Source organism: Rhyacophila brunnea, unplaced genomic scaffold (genome assembly GCF_057557595.1).
Source record: "Rhyacophila brunnea isolate RB1 unplaced genomic scaffold, BYU_Rbru_1.0 scaffold_142, whole genome shotgun sequence".
Classification (NCBI taxonomy): domain Eukaryota; kingdom Metazoa; phylum Arthropoda; class Insecta; order Trichoptera; family Rhyacophilidae; genus Rhyacophila; species Rhyacophila brunnea.
This window is the reverse complement of record NW_028232799.1, coordinates 448,405-469,499: the sequence shown is the minus strand read 5'-3', so window position 1 is coordinate 469,499 and position 21,095 is coordinate 448,405. Positions and strand designations below refer to the sequence as shown.

General features: G+C 37.5%; 1 protein-coding gene across 1 annotated transcript; it reads right to left on the bottom strand.

Annotated features, from left to right (window-relative positions):
- Positions 1–9,300: 9,300 nt before the first annotated feature.
- LOC147075518 (uncharacterized) lies at positions 9,301–21,095 on the bottom strand. Its single transcript, XM_085942402.1, has 4 exons — positions 20,952–21,095; positions 18,420–18,599; positions 16,286–16,481; positions 9,301–9,311 (listed from the first exon to the last, which is right to left on the bottom strand). The coding sequence occupies exons 1-4, from the start codon at positions 21,093–21,095 to the stop codon at positions 9,301–9,303; spliced, it is 531 nt and encodes a 176-aa protein (XP_085798528.1).

Sequence of the window (21,095 nt, the reverse complement as noted above, 5' to 3'; positions counted from 1 at the left end):
TAGATTATCTTCTTATACTTACATAAATTTATTATAATTAATGTTTATTGAACAACTTGACACTATATTTTGTTTCTAAACAATTACTATATTTATTATATAAGCTTATTTTAATTAATAATTCATAGTATAAAACTATCCGTATTTATTTTAATTTATAGATATGGCTGCACACTTACTACTACATATTACCGAGGCACCGACTATAAAGTTTGGGAAACTATGTTCCTTTCATATATATATTTGCGGGTACTTGGTACTAAGTAATTAATGACGTATTCGTTTACGAGCGAATAATCCCCGTCGCCGCGTTATAATATCAACGTCGCAGATTGTGATGACGTAGCCGTTATGACGCACTACTTATACTACCTACGCGAGAAAAACTTCCGATCGGGTTTTCGAAACAACGCGAATATCTGCAAAATCTCCAAGAGGAGCTGTGCAGGTTAGAGAACTTATCTCTAGAAGTGAAGGTCGAAGACTAAATTTGTATGGAAAAACACGAATTTTTATACCCATCAGACGGGACTGTCCCAAAAAAACTGACGTCAGGGATACGAAAAACCCCCTCTCTAAATTTAGGTTTTTATCAATTATCTAAAGAACCGTCCATAATAATTCTGATTAAGAGATTATGTAGCCTCGTAGGAGTTCTGATACCTGTTATGGAAATATAGATTTTAATAACTCTTAATGCTTAGGAAAATGTAGGAAAAAGCAGTAGATTTTTTTTAGGGCGTGTTTACGCGCGAAAGGTGGACCAATAAGGTTATTTTTGCCTCTTTCTAGCGGACCAGGAGCAAAACCCTCGGACCAATTACGGAAAAACGGTTTATTTCCCCGTTTTCCCGGAAAATTACGAATATCTAATTAGGTCAAAAACAAGCGGCCTATAGGTATCTACAGGTAAGTCAAGTTTCATAATCATTGCAAAAGCTCTTTTTGTACTTTTGACGTAGATTAGATAAATATTTTCTGATTCAATTATCAGGAATACAATAATGAAAAATGAAAGATCGTCGGTTTAAAACGGTGCGTAATATCAGCATGTATATCGGAATCGACCGTACCGGCATATTACGATAATGAGAATGAGTCAAAATTCAATCTCGTGTTTTATTTTATAGTCCGTACTTTTCGCATCGTTTTCACTCCTTCAAGGAGGAGGTACCAGTGACGTCCCGTGGGGGTAAGCAGATTGAGCGTCGCTTGGGGGCGGCAATTACTCGAAGGGCGGCAAATCGAGGAAAATCATTTGGAATATATACTATTTAGAAATAGCTACCGAAACTTAGTAATAACGAAAATATCTTTAAATTAAAAAAATCAGCTCACTGGTTTTGTTGGGTTCGCGATATCTAGTTTACTTCCGTTGCCCTTTGACATCCTTGGTGACCAGAAACGACACGTGCACATTTGCGAATAAATATTCTGATATTTTGTTGGTAATGTATCTAAACAACACATTTCTTAGATATTGGACTCATGAAAGGATGATAAAAATAATGTATAAAAATAAGGCGGCATTTTGGCGCTGCCTAGGGGCGGCATTTTATCTAGGAGGTACGACTTAGATTTATACAAATACATATTTTATGGGGCACTATAAGGTCAAGATAAAGTTTTAGATCCAAATAATATTCCCACATGTACAGGTTTCCAAGGTTCAAAAATTACCTGTTTTAGAGTAACTTTTTACAAATTGATAATGATCTGTAAGCATAGTTAACATATCGAAGAAAAAATTTGTATTTTTAAATTAACGGAGTGCCTCCAAGCTTACATTATTAGATTTTTAAATTTCGTAATTTTCTTATCTACTTTTTACATAAGTACGTACCAAATTCGTACGTACTTTATTACAGTTAATTATATTCATTTATAAATTACATTTGGTGTGCGTAGCGATACTTACAATATCTAATTATTAGATTTTAATTACAACATTATTTGATATCATATTTCAATTTTCAATACAAATAATTATTATTTAAGATATTTACGGCGCTCTACATCACATCATCGCGAGCTAAATTTCAACTTTTTTTTCGAAAACAAAATTTGATTTTATATAATACAAAAAAGGATTAGTTATAAATTAACCTTTGTTTAGACTCTTAAGAGTATTCAACTAATGATATCGCAAAGGTCGTTTACATAATATTGTTTATTTTTAACCTTAAATTCTAGACTATTTAATTACTTACATTTTTCTTATAAGACTGATCTGCCTGAAAGAAATCATCCATAGTTCACTCTTAGTGGCTGTAAGTCACTCAGACTAGACTACGGGACTAATCACATGCTTTTTTAGCTTTGTAATTCAACACGGAATCGACATTCACGATCGGACCAACATAATTGTGAAGTCATAAATCGTCGTAAGAAATGCTGGCAGAAGGCACGCATTTTAAGGTCGTGTCATAAAGTAGGTAGATAATGTCTCATTGTACAGTGTTTGACGCATACCAATAAAGGCGCAGTACAAATTGTTTGAAACTCAATGCGTGGAATCATTCGGTCATATCATATTATATGAAGTGTGGACAATTCACGTCGTAGGTTATTTGCGCGTTTTAACACATGCCACGCGTTGTTTCTTCTTAAAAAGAGTAAACATTGCCACAGCGTTTCGGTCAGTGTATTTGAATATGTTTCCTGTTCGCAATAAAATACAATAAATACTTATTATTATGATGAATGTGGCATCTGACCTTTGCAATGTTGGCATTTAAAATAAGTTCTGTGTGATTAGTAAAACCCTTTATAAAAACGTCAGCAATTTCATATCACAAACCTTACTTCAATAACAAACATACCCCTTGATAAAAGTTTACAATCTCTGTTAAATAATATAAAATAAATAACATTTCGCTAACGATTTCTGCGAGAGGCAATTTTCGAGTACCTGCCCTGCGCTTAATGCTATTTTCTATTCCTAAACCTCGGCCAAGCCAAGGTTGCTTCGATCCCAAGCAACGGTAAATTTTCAAAACCCGAAAAGACCTGAGAACATTCGGGAATTTAGCTATACTCTTCAAACTTCTTACGCATCTGCCTCCCTCCCTTCATAAGATAATAATGAGAAATATTTTCCAATCAGTATGATAAAAAACTGCGAAAGCGGTGATACCATGCAAGGGTTTGCTGCCCACGCGGCGGATAAACCATGCCAACAGAAAGCCACACTTGTTTCAACATTATAAATCAGTGTATCCATTGTGTTATAAAAATTCATATAAGTTTAACTCCTGATAATGTACCTAAAATTAATTATATAACATTCCTATATATATTATTGGTTAATTTAATAAAACGCAACAATTTTTAGTGCTTCATCAACTTCCGCCTCAGAGCGACAAGTCTAAAGTATATAATGTCTCTCTAAAGCAGACGAAACCTTTATTAAAATTAAAATAAGTACTTATAATTTTGCGATTTATTAAAGTATTAATACAATGCAGTTCCACCATTTATTGACATTAAACACATTGAAAGAAATTCCAATATGTTATTATCAATATTATGACAAAATTCATTATTTTTAAAAAATATTTATGTTTTCCCTTGTTAGCTCTGAAGTCTCTTAGCATAATTCCAAGTCATACCAACATTTCGTAGGTCTCCAGTGTGCACTCTATAGATAGATGGTATTAAACTACTTTCCAGGAAGCCAGAATCTATTTGGCTAGAAGAAGGTTGAAGTTTTTGCTCGAAACTCAGTAAAGCTACCTCCAGCCTTCTCGGTCCTTAGTTTTTTTGAGGCACGTGCATCCTCCAAACATTATGAATCTAGCGGGCTTAAGGGTGTACCTGTGGGCATTTAGTGCTCCGCTGTTTGGGTACCACTGTAGGACGGCATTTGTCCAGCGGTTGTCTACTCACTGATAGACATCTCTCTCTATCATTCTTGCCCGCAGCAGAACGCTTGGGTCTTTACTTGGGTTTTACCTAAAGGGTCATCCAAGTCACCTTTTTGGCAGGTAGATGAAAGTTACAGCGATTTTGAAGAATTGAAACCAAAAGAAACAACATTTATAATTAATTAATAAAGAGCATTGTATTCATACAGCGGCTATAAAAGGACTTTGGCTTGGTAGAATATAAGTGATCTTAAAAAACACAACGTGAAACATACAGGTGAACAACCATTTGCATGTGACATTTGCTCGTTTAAATGCTCGTTTTCAACTTATCTCAAAACGCATAAAATGATACATTCTGGCGAAAGACCATTTAAATGCAATTTATGCTCATTTGAAAGTTCTCAACTTGGTAATCTCAAAGCACATACTATGAGACATACTGGTGAAAAACCATATCAATGCACGGTTTGCTCATTCAAATGTTCACAGCCCAATAATCTCAAAATACATAGCAGGAAACATAATATAGTGTTGTAGCTGGTGAATAAAAAATATATCAATGCGATACATACTAGAAAAATGTTCATCTTTAAATTTATTGTAAAAAGACTTTGCTGAATGAAGAATAAATAAACAATGTGGTTTTGTTTATATTTACCTAATGTTCAGCAAATGGCGCCTATTTGACGCTTGCATTCTGATGGTGCTGCTTTACGTTAACGAAAGGAACGGTATAATGAGCTTTGTAAACAGATTTTTCTGATGGAAATGGGTGTGCGGTGGGGTATGACTTTAGGCGGAATGAGTAGATAAGAAAACGCATCGAGCAACCTCTTGACACGCTGATAGTGAAGAGGCATCGTGCTGCAGATGCCGAGAGAACCTCAACCGGGCTCCTTATTCTTGAAATCAAACATATTCCATTATTCTAAAGGGCGCTAAATATTATATAATATGGTGGTCTGGTATGACTAAGAATGATACAAGAAGACTGGCTAGCGACAAACATTCTTGGAGGCGCCGCGTGATGTCCATATGATCCAAGTAAGGGGCGGATATGACCGAAGAAGAAGAAGAAATTTATTTAGTATAGCATTATTATGAAATGCTTGCGATTTGGTTAGTTGAAAGGATAATTAATCACTAATAATCCTGAATAATCATTTTATAAATGTGATGCTTGCTAGTAATATGATTTTCGACTGGTGTATTATTGAAGTACTGCACCGCGATTTCCTAACTCTCGTCTCGTGTGGCACCAGACGAGATGACGTAATTGTGTCGTCACGCTCGAGGCATGCCGACCGCGCACAGAATAACCATAGAAAATATTATTATTATACACCTATATGTGTATGGTGACAATGAATAGCGCCGCTGTCTGACCACTCGCTATTTTCTCGAATGCTATTATCACTCCGGTAGTACGTCATAATGATGTCATATGACGTCATCTCGACCGGGAAGCTTGCACTCGCAAGTTCTAACATAGAGCCCCTGCAGTGCGGAGCAGTCACTCATTTTGCCATACAACAACTCATACAAGAGAAATGAGTATAATGATTGTCACTTATTCGACGAATATCAATGTATTGTTCCGCAGTATTTAATATTCATTAAGAATGTTTTTTATTAAAACCAATTCCAGGCACATCATTTATATATGTAGGTACCGAGAATTTATATAATTATAAGTTAGTATTTTCTGGTCGGCCCCAAGTGGACACATTGACGCCAGTAGATGTGTTCATAGCAAAAGTTGGGAAATGCCAAACTGCCAGCAAGTCCCATCTGCTGGCCTCCCCGTGGCGACCTCCGGGCAATGCAGCGTACGCTGTAGCTAACAACAGGGGGCGAAGGGCGAGTGACCGGCGCCATAAAACTGGCCTTCTGGCTAAGGGAAGGAAATCCCCGACAGAAAAACCTGGTCGAGCCGACCTTCAGGGCCCTCGTGGCTCAGGCCTCGGGAGCGCTGGGCTAATCACCTTGCCTCCTTAAACGAAACAGATTAACAAAACACCTACACAGCAGCCTCGGACGACAACCGGCTCTGTAAAACGACGACCTTGCATGGAAATGGACAATGAAACAGGTAGAGTAATCCTCTCTAACAACTCGAGTATGCGCATTGGGACATATAATGTTCGCACCCTGCGTACCCCCGGAAAGGACCTGCACGCCACACGCATCATGCACACCTATGGTGTGGACATCCTAGGGCTGAGCGAAGTGCGCTGGAAAGGAGCCGGGAGAAAGTTGATTGAGGGTTACTCTATTGTCTACTCAGGTCAGGAGCAATACCATCGCCAGGGAGTGGCAGTGTTGATGTCAAAGAGAGCGGCCCGTTGCCTCGTGAAATGGGAACCAATCTCGGAGAGACTGATACGTGCCTCCTTCAAGACGCCTGGTAGCTCCTTGACCGTCTTTCAGTGCTACGCCCCCACTGAGGATGCCGACGCGCAGACAAAGGATGCTTTTTACGATTCTCTCCACGCGGCAGTCTCCGCCATCCCCCGAAGAGACCGCGTGATTGTAATGGAGGATTATAATGCGAGAGTAGGAGCAGACCCGGTGCTTGGCCCCACGGTGATGGGACGACACGGCCTCGGTGACCCCAACGATAATGGTGAGCGGCTCGTAGAATTCGCCACTCTGAACGAGCTTGCAATCGGAGGCACTGTTTTTCCCCACAAAGACATTCACAAATATACGTGGACGTCTCCTGATGGACGCACGAGGACGCAGATTGACCACTTCTTATACAGCTTGAAGCACCGAAAGGAACTTCTCGACGTGCGTACTTACAGAGGCGCCGATATCCATAGCGATCATGAGTTACTTATTGGAAACATCCGAGTAAAACTCAGTCGCCAGGCGAGGCCTCCAAAGTGCGAACGAATTGACGTTGAGAAGCTCCGACGCCGAAGAATTCGGACCGACTTCGAAACTGCTGTACGAGATAGTGTAGATCGTATCTACGAGCGGCACAAATCTGAATCCGACCTCATTGAGGCAGACTGGAGCCTCATAAAGAGTGCGATTGTGTCGTCGGCTCGTACCGTCCTTGGTACCAGAAGGAGTGAGCAGCCAAAGTGGATGTCTGACGAAACGTGGGTTGAAATTGGTGAACGAGCCAGGCTGAAAGCCCTGAGAGACGAGGAGAGAGACCCCGACCGAACCGAGGACCGCCGGACTGACTACCAGACCCAAGACAGGGTAGTCAAACGATCCGTGCGGTTGGACAAGCGCAATTTTATGAACCGGCAAATTGAAGCGGCAGAGGAGGCAGCAAGCAGAAATGACACCAGGAAACTCTTCCGAATCACCCGTGAAGTCTGCGGCAGGCGACCACCGACTCCCGGAGCCATTCGTGGTCCCAGTGGAGCAATAGAGTCTGACGCAGAATGCGTCAAGAAGATTTGGAAGAATCATTTCTGCGGAGTGCTGAACCGCCCACCCCCCTTGGATCCCTTTGACATATCTGCGGAAGCTTTACTTTTGGACATTCCCCGAGCGACCGACATTTCCGATTGCCCGCCCACGCACACCGAGATAAAATCGGCTGTGAAAAGGCTTAAGAACGGAAAGGCACCAGGGGGAGACGGGATTCATCCTGAATTCCTCAAGTACAGCTTGAGCGCAATCCTGCACCCTATGTTTCATCTGATGACAAAGGTGTGGGAAGAAGAGCGCTGCCCAAGGGACTGGGTGAACGGTGAAATCATCACACTTCTTAAAAAAGGTGACCCTCTAAGCTGCGACAATTACCTAGGCATTACGCTACTCAGTGTTCCGGGAAAGATTTTGGCAAACATCATTTTGATGAGAATAAGGGACCCAATAATGCACGTCCTCAGGAAAAACCAAGCCGGGTTTCTACCTGGTCGAGCGTGTGCAGACCAAATCCACAACCTTCGATGTCTTCTCCAGCAGAGCCATGAGTTGAACAGTCCGATGGCCTGCTGTTTTGTGGATTATGAGAAGGCTTTCGACAGTCCGCACCGCCCCTCCCTCTGGATGATACTGGGAGCATACGGGATCCCTCCCAAGATCATTGCCATAATCAAAAGCCTGCACGAGAATAGCGAATGCTGTGTCAGAATTGGAGACACTGTCACGGAATGGTTCGGGGTCACGACCGGAGTCAGACAGGGTTGTGTCCTTGCACCGTTTCTCTTTATCATTCTCTTTGACTTCATACTACGGAAGTCAATACCACCCGACCGAGGCATACCTGTTACCCCCACGGTGAAGCTATGCGACCTGGAATACGCCGATGATGCTGTCCTATTCGACAACTCAATCGAGGGCATTCAAGAGACAATCGACAGGTTGCATAACAACTCCTCTCGCGTTGGTTTGAAAATCAACGCGAAGAAAACCAACGTCGTGTGCAATAGCACCTGTCCTGATCCAGATTTCCCTCTGATTAGCGATGGACAGAGCATCGAGAGCGTCGACAGCTTCAAGTACCTGGGGGTACACATCACGGGAGATGGCATTTTGCAGAAAGAGCTCGCTATCCGAATGGGAATGGCTGGAGCAACATTCAACTCGATGCGAAATGTCTGGGACTCACGATTGTACTCGGTCAAAACCAAATGCCGCCTATTCGACGCTTGCATTCTGACGGTGCTGCTTTACGGTAGCGAATCATGGCACCTTACGAAGGCTCAGAGCAACCGTATACTGAGCTTCGAAAACATATGTTTGCGACGAATACTGGGTGTGCGGTGGTATGACTTTAGGAGCAACGAGGAGATAAGAGAACGTACCAAGCAGCCTCTCATCACGCTGAAAGTGAAGAGGCGACGTTGGACCTGGCTCGGCCACGTGCTGCGGATGCCAGAAGAGAACTTTAACCTGGCTTGCCTGTTCTTCAAGCCGACCGGATTCCGGCGTCCTGGAAGGCCGCTAAATACAATCTACAGAGTGTATACGGCGGAGCTACGGGATGCTGGTTTGACCTGGAACGAAGCAAGAAGACTGGCGAGCGACAGGGATTCTTGGAGGCGCCGCGTGGTGTCCATATGCTCCAGTTAAGGGGCGGATATGGGCAAAGAAGAAGAAAAAAGAAGAAGATTTTTTTTAAGTAGGTATATGGGTGGAGGTTTATATAAGTATTTAATTTTGTGATAATTACATTGGTGAGTAAAAGTATTTAAAATAATTATTATTCTTTGCTTTTATTTGATATTATTAATAATTTGAGACTGTGTGATCACTATCTATCCTATACATCCTAACATATACAATTTTGAAAAATAATTTCTGAGAGAATATATTATAACCAATATGATTGTGACAATAAGTTAAAAAAAAAACTAATATAATTAAGTAATTGTTATTCCAAATCTGATTGTTTTCTTTTAACCTTTCACACTAGTTTCCCGTACGCTCCGTGGTGGCGCTGTAAAAACCTTCAATAAATTTATTCATCACCTGCGAATTTATTTCGATGTATAATCTATGACTCAACGAAGTGAAAGCTGTGATGAACGAATGTAGACAGTAAAACGGATTCATCTCCTCTGCGCATGCACAAAACGTCTCGGTGTAAAACCAGAATTTACAAGTTGAAGAGGAAGTCGGCGTTGTAGTGACTAAATGTGGACTTAGCTATTGGGCGAGGAACGTTGGATGTTTTTGAATTGCGTTGCCGATCGCATCGCATCGTCCACGAGAGTGGTCTGAAGATTGGGATAGTAGGTCGTAGGTCAGTAGAAGAAAGCTGTCCAGTCGAGAGAACGTAAAAAAATAAACGCGAGAAATTTAGCATAAGGAATAATGTTAAAAGATAGCGCTATTTTTAACCTTGTAAGGTTGAATGATTTTTATTATTAATGCAATTAATATTATTATAATTAATGAATTTTTTCATTGTATTCGACTGGTAGCTAGCAAGATGGTCACTTACTTACTCAAGATCAGCTGACTAATATACTGGAGTGCGATTATCCGGTCTTTTCGTACTCTATGGGAGCCGTCTGCTGAAGGCAGACAGTTCTGTCGGTGTTAGTACCTACCTATCTAAATGCCATTGGGAACTTACCTACCGACTATAACTTGGCTATAGGTCATGCACAAACGAGGTTGATTCCATGCATTCCTCAATAAACTGAGCAACAGAAAATAGAGTAGGAGTCAAATCATACTTCTCATTGAAGTTAAATATGGTCAAAATATACAGCTTTTCTGTGCTTGATAGATTTAGTTACCTACCTATTTATAAGTTATTTTGTCTTATTTTCTGCTGTTAAAAATTTCACATTAGTAATATGATCAGCCCAGTGGGTCTATTCTATACTTATCGAACACTAAAGTAATAAATAGTATCAAACTTAGGGTAGGTTTGTATCAAAATATTAGCACTTATTGTAACAATTACACGAAGCTGGTTTTTATTGTTGCAATAAGTGCGATATTTTAACAGCAGCAAGATAGGTGCTGTTAAATATAGCACTTATTGCAACAATAAAAACCAGCTTCGTGTAATTGTTACAATAAGTGCTAATATTTTGATACAAACCTACCCTAAGTTTGATAATATTTATCACTTTATCACTTTAGCGGTCGATAAGTATAGAATAGACCCACAGGATATCTTCATGGTCCCCGTTACAGCCACACATAGAGAGCCTTACCCTCTTCTTATTTAACGTTTTAGTTTTGACTTAATAGACCAGAACGTAACGCACCTACTGATGTACTTACCCTCAAGTTCAAAGCTAGCTCAGGGTGTTGGTGTGCACTTATGGTGTCAATAAATTAATAGTGAAATAAATTGTTAGTTTAACTTTGTAATTTAATACTATAAAGGAGCACGGGTCCAGAATTAAATAAAACACCAGGATTGGCTTTACTTCGTATATTGTTTTCACCAGATATTTTTATAATATTCCTTTACACTTGCATCTTAGTATTAATTTATGACTTAATATGAATACGAAAATACTTTATAACAAGGTTCTTAATATTTATTATTTTTTAGATACCTAATTAATGTTTTATAACATAATACGAATTGCTCTTTACAATTATTATTGCTTTGAATTACATTCCTCATTGTTTCTTAATCAACAATTGTGGCTATTGGATTACAATTCTTATTGTTATTTTATAATAATTATTATTATATTTCAGTTATCACTTAAACACCTAGCGATTACTTTAATTTATCCGGATAATTAAAACAATCTTTGCAGCGACCGGCGTCGGCTGTAACTTTGCACTATCTTTCTTAACAAACCGTTGAGGTCATATTACGTGCATCTCAGTCTGAGGCTCTAACCGCCCTTCCCGCGAGAACCGGCGCCTTTAACAGAGATAAATTACTCCGTGTAACTCTGCTTCTAATTGGCTAACGGTTGGCATCAAAATTATTATCCGAATACATACAATCTTATATCTACAAATATTTCCAACATTGTCTAAGTACAAGTCTTATTAATAATGAATATAAGGTTCATATCTTAATACACATGCCTAATTGCATAATGGTGTTTATTTACAATTCAAAATAATACCAGATCAAACATTATTATAATATAATTATTATAACCTACTGATATTATTTAGCTTTCGTCTCCTTCTTTCCGTCAGCACTATCATGTATTCATCTACGTTATACTTATATGTTTATCAATTAGCTTATATTATTATGTAGACATTTTACAAAATTATTCAATCTTATTACTAGATAAGTACTCTCCTCATCTTTCACCCTGTGTTACCGTTTACTTCTACGCCTCGTATACCAGCTCGATACTCAATGCATACGACTTTTATCTGAAGAAGGAAATCGATAATATTATTATGTTTTCAGCCTTTTGACTACAAGGTCAGGGAACGTGTTTACGCTAATTAATTACTCAAGGATGGATAATGGTATAAGACCACAAAGTCCAGCAACGTAACACCACCTATAGTTATTATGAATGAAGCATCAGATCTTTTCAATGTTGGCATTTAAAATAATTCTAGGTGATTAGGTACTACTAAGTACACTCTAGTTAGGCAGGTACCTACAAAGTTGATAAAAAAATCCTACTTGAGATATAGTATAAATTAATTAAATTAGCTACAAGAATTTTACAATACATATTGATATAACAAAATTATTTTCCAATATGCAGGGTGTATAGAAAGACAATCCGACACGATATATAGATAACACGAGCCAATAATAAATACCTACTACACATCATTATTATTTAGTTGAAAATTATGGTAATTTGTGCAAAACCATTTATTACTGCACTCAAGTAAGTAGATAATCACAAAGTTAATAAAATACTGCCACTGTTGCGCGTGTAAAAAAATGGAATGAAAACTGAGCGATATTAATATTTTTGTGGAGTTTATGGAGTTTATGGAGTTTGTGGAGTTTAACATGATGTTTGACAGACTGCATAAGTGGTACGTCTTCATAAACGTCATAACATAAATATAAAATAATGGGTAAGTTTGCGAGTATCTATACGAACATACATTATAATTAGAAGGCTATTAACATTAGTATGTCTTTGTATGATTTTTAAGACTACTAGCTGTTGAGCATCTACATAAACGTAGATATAATGCATTTATAAGGTTTTTAACCAGTATGTGTCATTTTATGTATCTTAAGATCATCAAGTCGCGAGCATCTATATGAACATCATCATCATCATCATCAGCCTGAATCTATCCACTGCTGGATGAAGGCCTCTTCAAGTTGCTTCCACTTCTCTCGGTCCTGTGCATTGCGTTGCCACGTACTTCCGCAGAACTTTATCATTTCATCGATCCAGCGGCCTCTAGGTCTACCTTGTGGACGTTTTGTACTTCTTGGATACCACTGGATGACTAGATTTGTCCAACGATTGTCTCTTCTTCGAGCTATGTGTCCAGCCCATCTCCATTTAAGGCTTTTAATAAACTCTATTACATCGCAAACCCTTGTCTGCTTCCTTATCCACTCATTCCTCTTTTTGTCCTTTCGCGTTATGCCCAGCATGCACCTCTCCATACCACGTTGTGCTACTCTAAGTTTCTGGATCTCTCTTTTACTTAGGGTCCATGTTTCACACGCATATGTCATCACGGGAAGCACACACTGGTTGAACACTTTGCGCTTTAGGCACAGTGGAAGGTCACTTTTGAAGACATTATTCAGGCGGCCAAAAGCACTCCAGCCTAGCTTTACTCTGCGAACAATTTCATCAAATATACATCCATCTATAGATACTTGTTGTCCCAGATAGATGTAGCTTTTCACCTGTTCGAGCTGAGTGCCATTGATGAGGATCTCTTTTTGGCCTGCAAAGCAGTTGAACATGACTTTCGTCTTTGTTACATTTATTTTCAAACCTACTTTGTTGCTTACTTCAGCGAGTTCCTGCATTCTGCTTTGGAGGTCTTCTGAGTCTTGCGAGAAAATTACTATGTCATCGGCAAAGCGCAGATGACTCAGGTATTCTCCATTTATGGGGATCCCTTTGTCATTCCAGTCAAGTTGCCTGAATAAGTCTTCAAGGGTAGCTGTAAATAGTTTAGGTGAGATTGTATCACCTTGTCGGACTCCTTTGCTGATAGGAAATCTGCGCGATGGTTTATGGAGATTTACAGATGCTGTTGCGCTACTGTATATATTATTGAAAATATTTATATAGCGTCCAGGGATTCCTTGTTTTCTGAGTGCGTCGAGTATTGAACATTTCTTTATCGAATCAAACGCCTTCTCATAGTCTATAAAACCCATGCATAGTGGCAGTTTGTATTCCTGGTACCGCTCTATGATTTCTCTGACGACTTGGATATGGTCCATAGTGCTGTATCCTCCTCTAAATCCGGCTTGTTCTCTCGGTTGGTTCTCGTCTAGTACATTTTGCAGACGGTTTGAGAGAATTTTTGTGAACGTCTTGTAGAGAATAGGGAGTAGACTTATTGGACGATAATTTGCTAGGTCTTCTCTGTCACCTTTTTTGTGAAGAATGACAATGCTGGCATTTTTCCATACCTCTGGGACATCCTCTTTGCATATGCAGGCTGTGAACAATTGTGCAAGTACTTCATTTGCATCCTTTCCTGCTTTTTTGAGGATATCTATCGTTAAACCGTCTTCCCCGGGGGCTTTCCCACTTTTCATGTAATTTAAAGCATGGGTTACTTCCCAGGATGTAATTTCGGGAGTATGGTCTTCCGAATTTCCATTTCTCTGAAGATCTAAGTCTATAGTCGTATTGTCAGTGTCATCACTGTAGAGATCGCTGTAGAACTCTTCAACTCGGCTTAACAAGTGTTCCCAATTTCTGACGATAGAACCATCTTTTGCTTTTAGTGCTGTGATTTGACGTTTTCCTATCGACAAGCATTGCTTGTTTTTGTTTAAACTTCTGCCTGCTTTCACAATTGCTTGTATGAGGTTTACATTGAATTTACGAAGGTCTTCTCTAATCTTCCTTCGGAGGGTTTTGCAAAGTGATGAAAACTCCATATCGTTTTGCGCCTGTCTATCGCTCTTGGTTTTCCTTCTCTGCTCCATAAGATTCAATGTTGCCTTCGAAAGCTTGGTGGAAGGTGTAACTTCTGAGCTTTTTACGCCTGTTTTTTCTGCACATTGTAGAATAATATTCGTTATATCCTCCGCGTTGGATAGGGAAACGGTTTCGTTCTCATCTAAGAAAGCCGATAGTGCATTTTTGAGTTCATTTTGGAATTCAGTATTGTTCTGCATGTATACGCGAGCATTTGACTTCTTCTGCAGTTTGGATCTTTCTGATTTGACGTTCAATCTTATCTTACATCTCACCATCCGGTGATCACTGCCGGTGTTAAACTGATTGATCACCTTACAGTTTAAAAATGTATATTTTCTGTCAGCGAGGATGTAATCGATTTCGCTGGTCCTTCCTGTCGGGCTTCTCCACGTCCATTTACGTGTAGGTTTATGTTAAAAAAAAGGAATTCATGATGTGAAGATTGTTGGTTTCAGCAAACTCCACAAGCATGTCCCCTCTACCATCCCTTGAGCCATGTCCGAAATGTCCAACCGCTACGTCATCTCTTTGGTATGATCCAATACGTGCATTGAAATCTCCCATTATGATGTTGAAGTGGCATTTACTTTTATTTTTCAAGGATGTTATTTCCTCGTAAAACTCTTCCACTTTTTCATCAGGATAGCTCTGTGTCGGAGCATATACTTGCAAAATCTGAATGCGGTACCTAGCATTGATTTTAAGTATCATTGCATTTATGAGGTTTTTCACCAGTATGTGTCATTTTATGTATTTTGAGACTACTAAGTCGCGAGCATCTATATGGACATACATTGCATTTATAAGGTTTTGCACCTGTATGTGTCATTTTATGTTTTTTAAGAACACTAAGATGCGAGCATCTATATGAACATGCATTGCATTTATAAGGTTTTTCACCAGTATGTGTCATTTTATGTGTTTTGAGACTACTAAGTCGCGAGCATCTATATGAACATACATTACATTTATAAGGTTTTTCACCAGTATGTGTCATTTTATGTGTTTTGAGACTACTAAGTTGCGAGCATCTGTATGAACATACATTGCATTTATAAGGTTTTTCACCAGTATGTGTCATTTTATGTGTTTTGAGACTACTAAGTCGCGAGCATCTATATGAACATACATTGCATTTATAAGGTTTTTCACCAGTATGTGTCATTTTATGTGTTTTGAGACTACTAAGTTGCGAGCATCTGTATGAACATACATTGCATTTATAAGGTTTTTCACCAGTATGTGTCATTTTATGTATCTTAAGATCACCAAGTCGCGAGCATCTGTATGAACATACATTGCATTTATAAGGTTTTTCACCAGTATGTGTCATTTTATGTGTTTTGAGACTACTAAGTTGCGAGCATCTGTATGAACATACATTGCATTTATAAGGTTTTTCACCAGTATGTGTCATTTTATGTGTTTTGAGACTACTAAGTCGCGAGCATCTATATGAACATACATTGCATTTATAAGGTTTTTCACCAGTATGTGTCATTTTATGTGTTTTGAGACTACTAAGTCGCGAGCATCTATATGAACATACATTGCATTTATAAGGTTTTTCACCAGTATGTGTCATTTTATGTGTTTTGAGACTACTAAGTCGCGAGCATCTATATGAACATACATTGCATTTATAAGGTTTTTCACCAGTGTGTGTCAATTTATGTGTTTTAAGAAGATCAAGTCGCGAGCATCTGTATGAACATACATTGCATTCATAAGGTTTTTCACCAGTACTTGCATTTTTATTTGCTTTAATATTACTATGTTGAGAAAATACTGTGACTTGATTTTGATCATCAATCACGTCCATGTGAGCAATTTTGTGAGTTTTTAGAGCACTTCTGCTACCAAAAACTGCGCTACAAATGCAGCAAATTAAATTACGTGAGAAATGGATGACTTTTCTTAGAATAAGGCGTAGTTCCTTAGGAGTATCTCGTTCTAAGATTTCTTTTTTAATGTCTTTCTCATCTATCGTGACTTCTGAATGCTGCATCATTCTATCCTGGATTCCATCATCTGAGGATTGTTGACTGTCGCCTGCATCGTGATGCTTTGTGAAAAATGCCTTGGTAGAAACCTAGAAAAAATCAATATCATCAATTAGTATGTGTTATAATATTCCATTTGTTTTTTTTCCTTTTCAGTTTTCTTTGTAGACATTATTAAATAACGAAGTGAGAGTAAACTGACAATAGTGTCGTTGGAGGGTGTGCATAGGCCTGTGACACAGACACAAGAGCACTGACCTTCAGTTGGTGTTCGTGGACGTGAAATTATGACGACATAACTGCATATTTCAGCCTTATAATAAATCCTGTCGCTAAATAAAATTACTTTTACCACCTATAACAAAAACAAAGTAAGAACCAAGGAGTAAGTCCCGCAATTTATACTGACCGGTTTAACAACTACTCAGGATGGGCTCTGGATGCCAAGAGTCGACCTAAGCGGTAAGTATTATAGATGAAGTATATAGGATTAAATAAATAAATTTATAGGTATTACTGGTATGCATAACGAATTATGTATTAAAATGTTTAATTGTATTGTTAACATAAGTTCACCGAGCAAATTTAATATGCCATTACTCAATGTATAGAATCGATTAAATTAATAATCATTATATGATTGCCATTATATTATAATCAAATGACGTATCAGAATACTGCATCTTTTAAATATGTATTATTATTGTGCAAAGTTACGTAAATTTAATAATATAGTGCAAGCTCTCCTTCTTATAATAGCTATATTACTCCGTATGTCAGACAGAGCCAGCGCTCGGGCCAATTTTCCACTCACCTTTTGTTTGAAGTATAAGGTGCAGTGAGTGGAAAGAGCATACACTAGGTGGGCAATTTTTCATAGATAAACTCTATACGAGTGAGCGAAATAATACCGTAATGCTAAAACAGAATTAATTAAAATTTTCTTGCACATTAATTATTTGTGATGCCATAATTAATTTATATAAACATAGATATAAGGCGAACATAATAATATTAACTAATAGACTAAGATAATCTTAAGCCTTTATAACTTTGTATCTATCATTTAGACGAGTATGTCCAAACATAAGTACAGATGAAAAATCATAGTTTGTATAGCTCAAAACTGGATGATATAACCATAAAGTGTAAACTTACATTATTACAAGTCCAGTCGATGAGCTAAGGGTTCATTATGTGAGCAAACTATTAACTTCTTTTATTCAAGATGTAACTATTTGAGATGTAAAACTTTAATCCGCGCAGCGTATCTCTTCTTTTTCTGGTTAAACCTGATGAGAAGCCGCGACTACATCCTAATTACGTGTGCTGTTCTTCAACTTTCTAATTAGCGACTCTATATTATTAAGACATTATTAAGACTTTTATAAGTCAATACAAATTAAATAAATAAATATATATAAATAAATTCTAATGGATTCAAGCTCTGTACTATTCCATTTAAGTCGTTTTTTGCGACCCGGGTTTCGCCTGACACAACACACACTGACAACGAACACCCTTAACTCTACCTTATATAATAAAACAATACAATAAAGTAGGTAAAAACTCCATTACCTACCTATTTAGTCAGAAATTACAACAAAAAGTACAATAAACAAATTATGAATAGCTGAAGTGTCAGTAAAAAACCCAATTAGTAAAAACCCTATCTTAATAATAACAATACACTGGACAGCATATTATTATAATAAATCGTCAAACCGAAAAAGTGGCGCAAAACCAGACGTACAGAATGCACTTCGTGAAGAACTCCGCGGTGGCCAGATACTACAAATCATTTTGAAATGTTAGGCACTGTCGACTATCTAAAGATACACAATAGATACCTATGTCCATTAATTTTAAAGCTTAAATACGCTACCTGTTGATATAAATAATAGCGAGGATATTATATTTCATGTGATTAAGGATTACTAAGTCGCTGATCAGCAATCATGTTAGGATACTTCCGCATTCAGAATTGTGCAAATGCTTAAAAATTAAATACGTGAGAAATATATTACCCTCGTCAGAATAAGTCGAAGTTCTTTCGGAGTATTTTGTTTAAAGATTTCGTTTTTAATGTTTTGTTCGTCTATCGTCACTTCTGAATACTGCGTCACTTGATCTTCGATTCCAACAGGCGAGGATTGTTTCCTCCTATCTGTATCGTGATGCCTTGTGAAAAATTCCTTAGTAGAAACCTAGAAAGCCAAAATTATAATTATAAATTACTTTTTATAAAATTATTATTTTTTTTCAACGTTTATGATTTTCAGAATCTTCAGACATCAACCCAATTAGAGCTGACACTGCGACTGGCACGATTGAATTAGTTGGCCATTAGATAAAATTAACATGATATTTAAATGTGATAATTAATTAGTAATTAGTAGACCAGCAAAGAATCGATTTTAAGGCTATACCTCAGTTGAGGCATGGTATAAAAAGATCGTGGCTAGGCGATGCGCGGATTGCGGGTCGCGGGTGCAAATGACGCTTGCCGAACGAAATATAATTTGTCATATAAATCTAAGATGCATCCATTTAATGTTTGTTTATTGTTCTATTTTTAACAATAATAATATATTGACATGTTTTCTTTTTCAAGTAAATAGTTAACGTTTTTAGTCATCTTTACAAGATTTAAGAATTAATACCCCCGTCGCCATCACGGAACAAATTGACGTATTCACACCTCGACGTTCACTCTCCAAATACCAGCGAGTCCAAAATTTCGTCGCGCCTATAGTTGAAAATTATATGCCGGTATTTATTAAGTAAAGAAATGAGAGTAAAAATGAAGACAATAAATCGTCTCTGTTCTGGCAGAACATACTAACTGGAGAATACTAATTTAGAGTAATTTAACTTTGAAGTTGTTAAAATGTTTGAAATGGTCTATCATGTGAGTTTATTCAGTAATCGTAAAAAGGATGACTTTAAAATAAAGACTGTTTATTTATTAAGAAGGTTTCCAGGCGGTTAAGTATGAAATAAGGAACATTTTGGTACAACTAACTCAATATGTCATTTTTTCGAATTAGTGTCTTCTGCCAGAACAGTGACGAAATGATCATAGTACCTACCCTACCCCTGTCAAGGTATTACATACGAATTCAATATTGTTACAGAATAATCCGTAAAAAGTTAAAACAAAATATGGAACTCAACATGTAACATCCAAAAGGAAATACATAAAACAGAATAATATGATACAATTATTGTGGTACAAGTCTTCGTACAATATGTGTAATTTATTTTGTACTTTGGAATGCAAATTCAAAGATAGGATGTAACGATGGCCATGCAGCTTTCGCGTCGGGATGCGTGAGATAAACCTCCTTTTTGCTGGAAGCAATTTTTTTTATAAATGTTACGCCGAATATGCGAAATTGACTATTTACATGAAATGGGCAAAAATTTGTCTAAATCATGAAAAATGCGATCCCGTAGCCTTATTCATGAATTAGACAAAATATCTGCCGAGTGCGTGAATTCAGCGCTAATTTTTCTGCCTAGTTCATGTATTGGACAAATTAGATAATAGCGCTACGGTGGTGTTTTTTTGCAACAAAGTCAAATGATCATGCATTGGTCAAAATTTACGTATATTATCTATAGTCAAAATAGATGGTCGCGCTCCAGTGGTGTTTTTTGCAACTAATGAAACTAACCAAATATGTCAAATGTCATTGATTATAATATAAAAATATACCAATAAATAACTACAATGTCGTTCATATTCATTTACTATGCGCAAAAAAAAATCTAGAACTATAATATGATACCTAACGGAAGAATTTTATTAAAAGCTATTTACGCGATTTGATTCGTGCTTGGGTATCAATCGTGCAATGGTCGATTGTATGTTTGTGATAGTTTGTCGACACTTGTTAGCTAACCTCAAAATGGACATTCAGTTGAATTCAGAATTACATGACCTAACCTAACCTAACCTAATAATAAAAATATTATATTACGTCCAATTATAACTAATAAAACCATCCGTATTAAATTTACTTTTTCTACTGTCATGTTGACAGTTTAAGAATTCCATACCCTGGCGAATTCACGTAGTCGGCAGATAATTTGCCTAATTCATGAATAAGGCAACAGGCTTGATTATTACATGAATTAGCCAAAATTTTTCCCATTTCATGTAATCGTCAATTTCGCACATTCGGCGTAACATAGACAAAAGAATAAACGTTATTTTTTTTACATAATACTCGTATCTTACCTTGCATGACATAAAAGGCACTCGCGGGAGATTAATTTAACGTACAGTGAATCGCAATTTTAGATACCTATTCACATTAAAAATTGCTTTACATTAGAATGATTGTGATGTATAAATTATCATAATTAAATACTCACCATTTAACTGAAGGTGTACAAACCTACACATATATTATATTAACATATTATTAGTGTAAGCTAAAACCAACAAATGAAATAAGTTGGAGCGAATTAATAATGGTGTAATGAGGTTCAAAGATGCATTTGCAAATTCCAACCTTCTATATAAGACAGCACACATGATGTCTACTTACAATTGGTTTGTAATCTGAATAGGAACAACCCGGTTGAGGGTATTCATAATCATATAACGGGTGTGAAACATCTTCAATAATCTCACGCTTGACGACGGCTTGTTGATCATCTGTCTCAGATTTTATATTAGAGAGGTCAGCCAT

Excerpts from the sequence above, each read along its gene's own strand:
- LOC147075518 (XM_085942402.1), bottom strand. The coding sequence starts at position 21,095 with ATGGCTGACCTCTCTAATATAAAATCTGAGACAGATGATCAACAAGCC. Across the intron at positions 18,600-20,951 it reads ATTCAGATTACAAACCAATT|GTTTCTACTAAGGAATTTTT; the intron begins GTAAGTAGACAT and ends TTGGCTTTCTAG. Across the intron at positions 16,482-18,419 it reads TTCGACTTATTCTGACGAGG|GTTTCTACCAAGGCATTTTT; the intron begins GTAATATATTTC and ends GATTTTTTCTAG.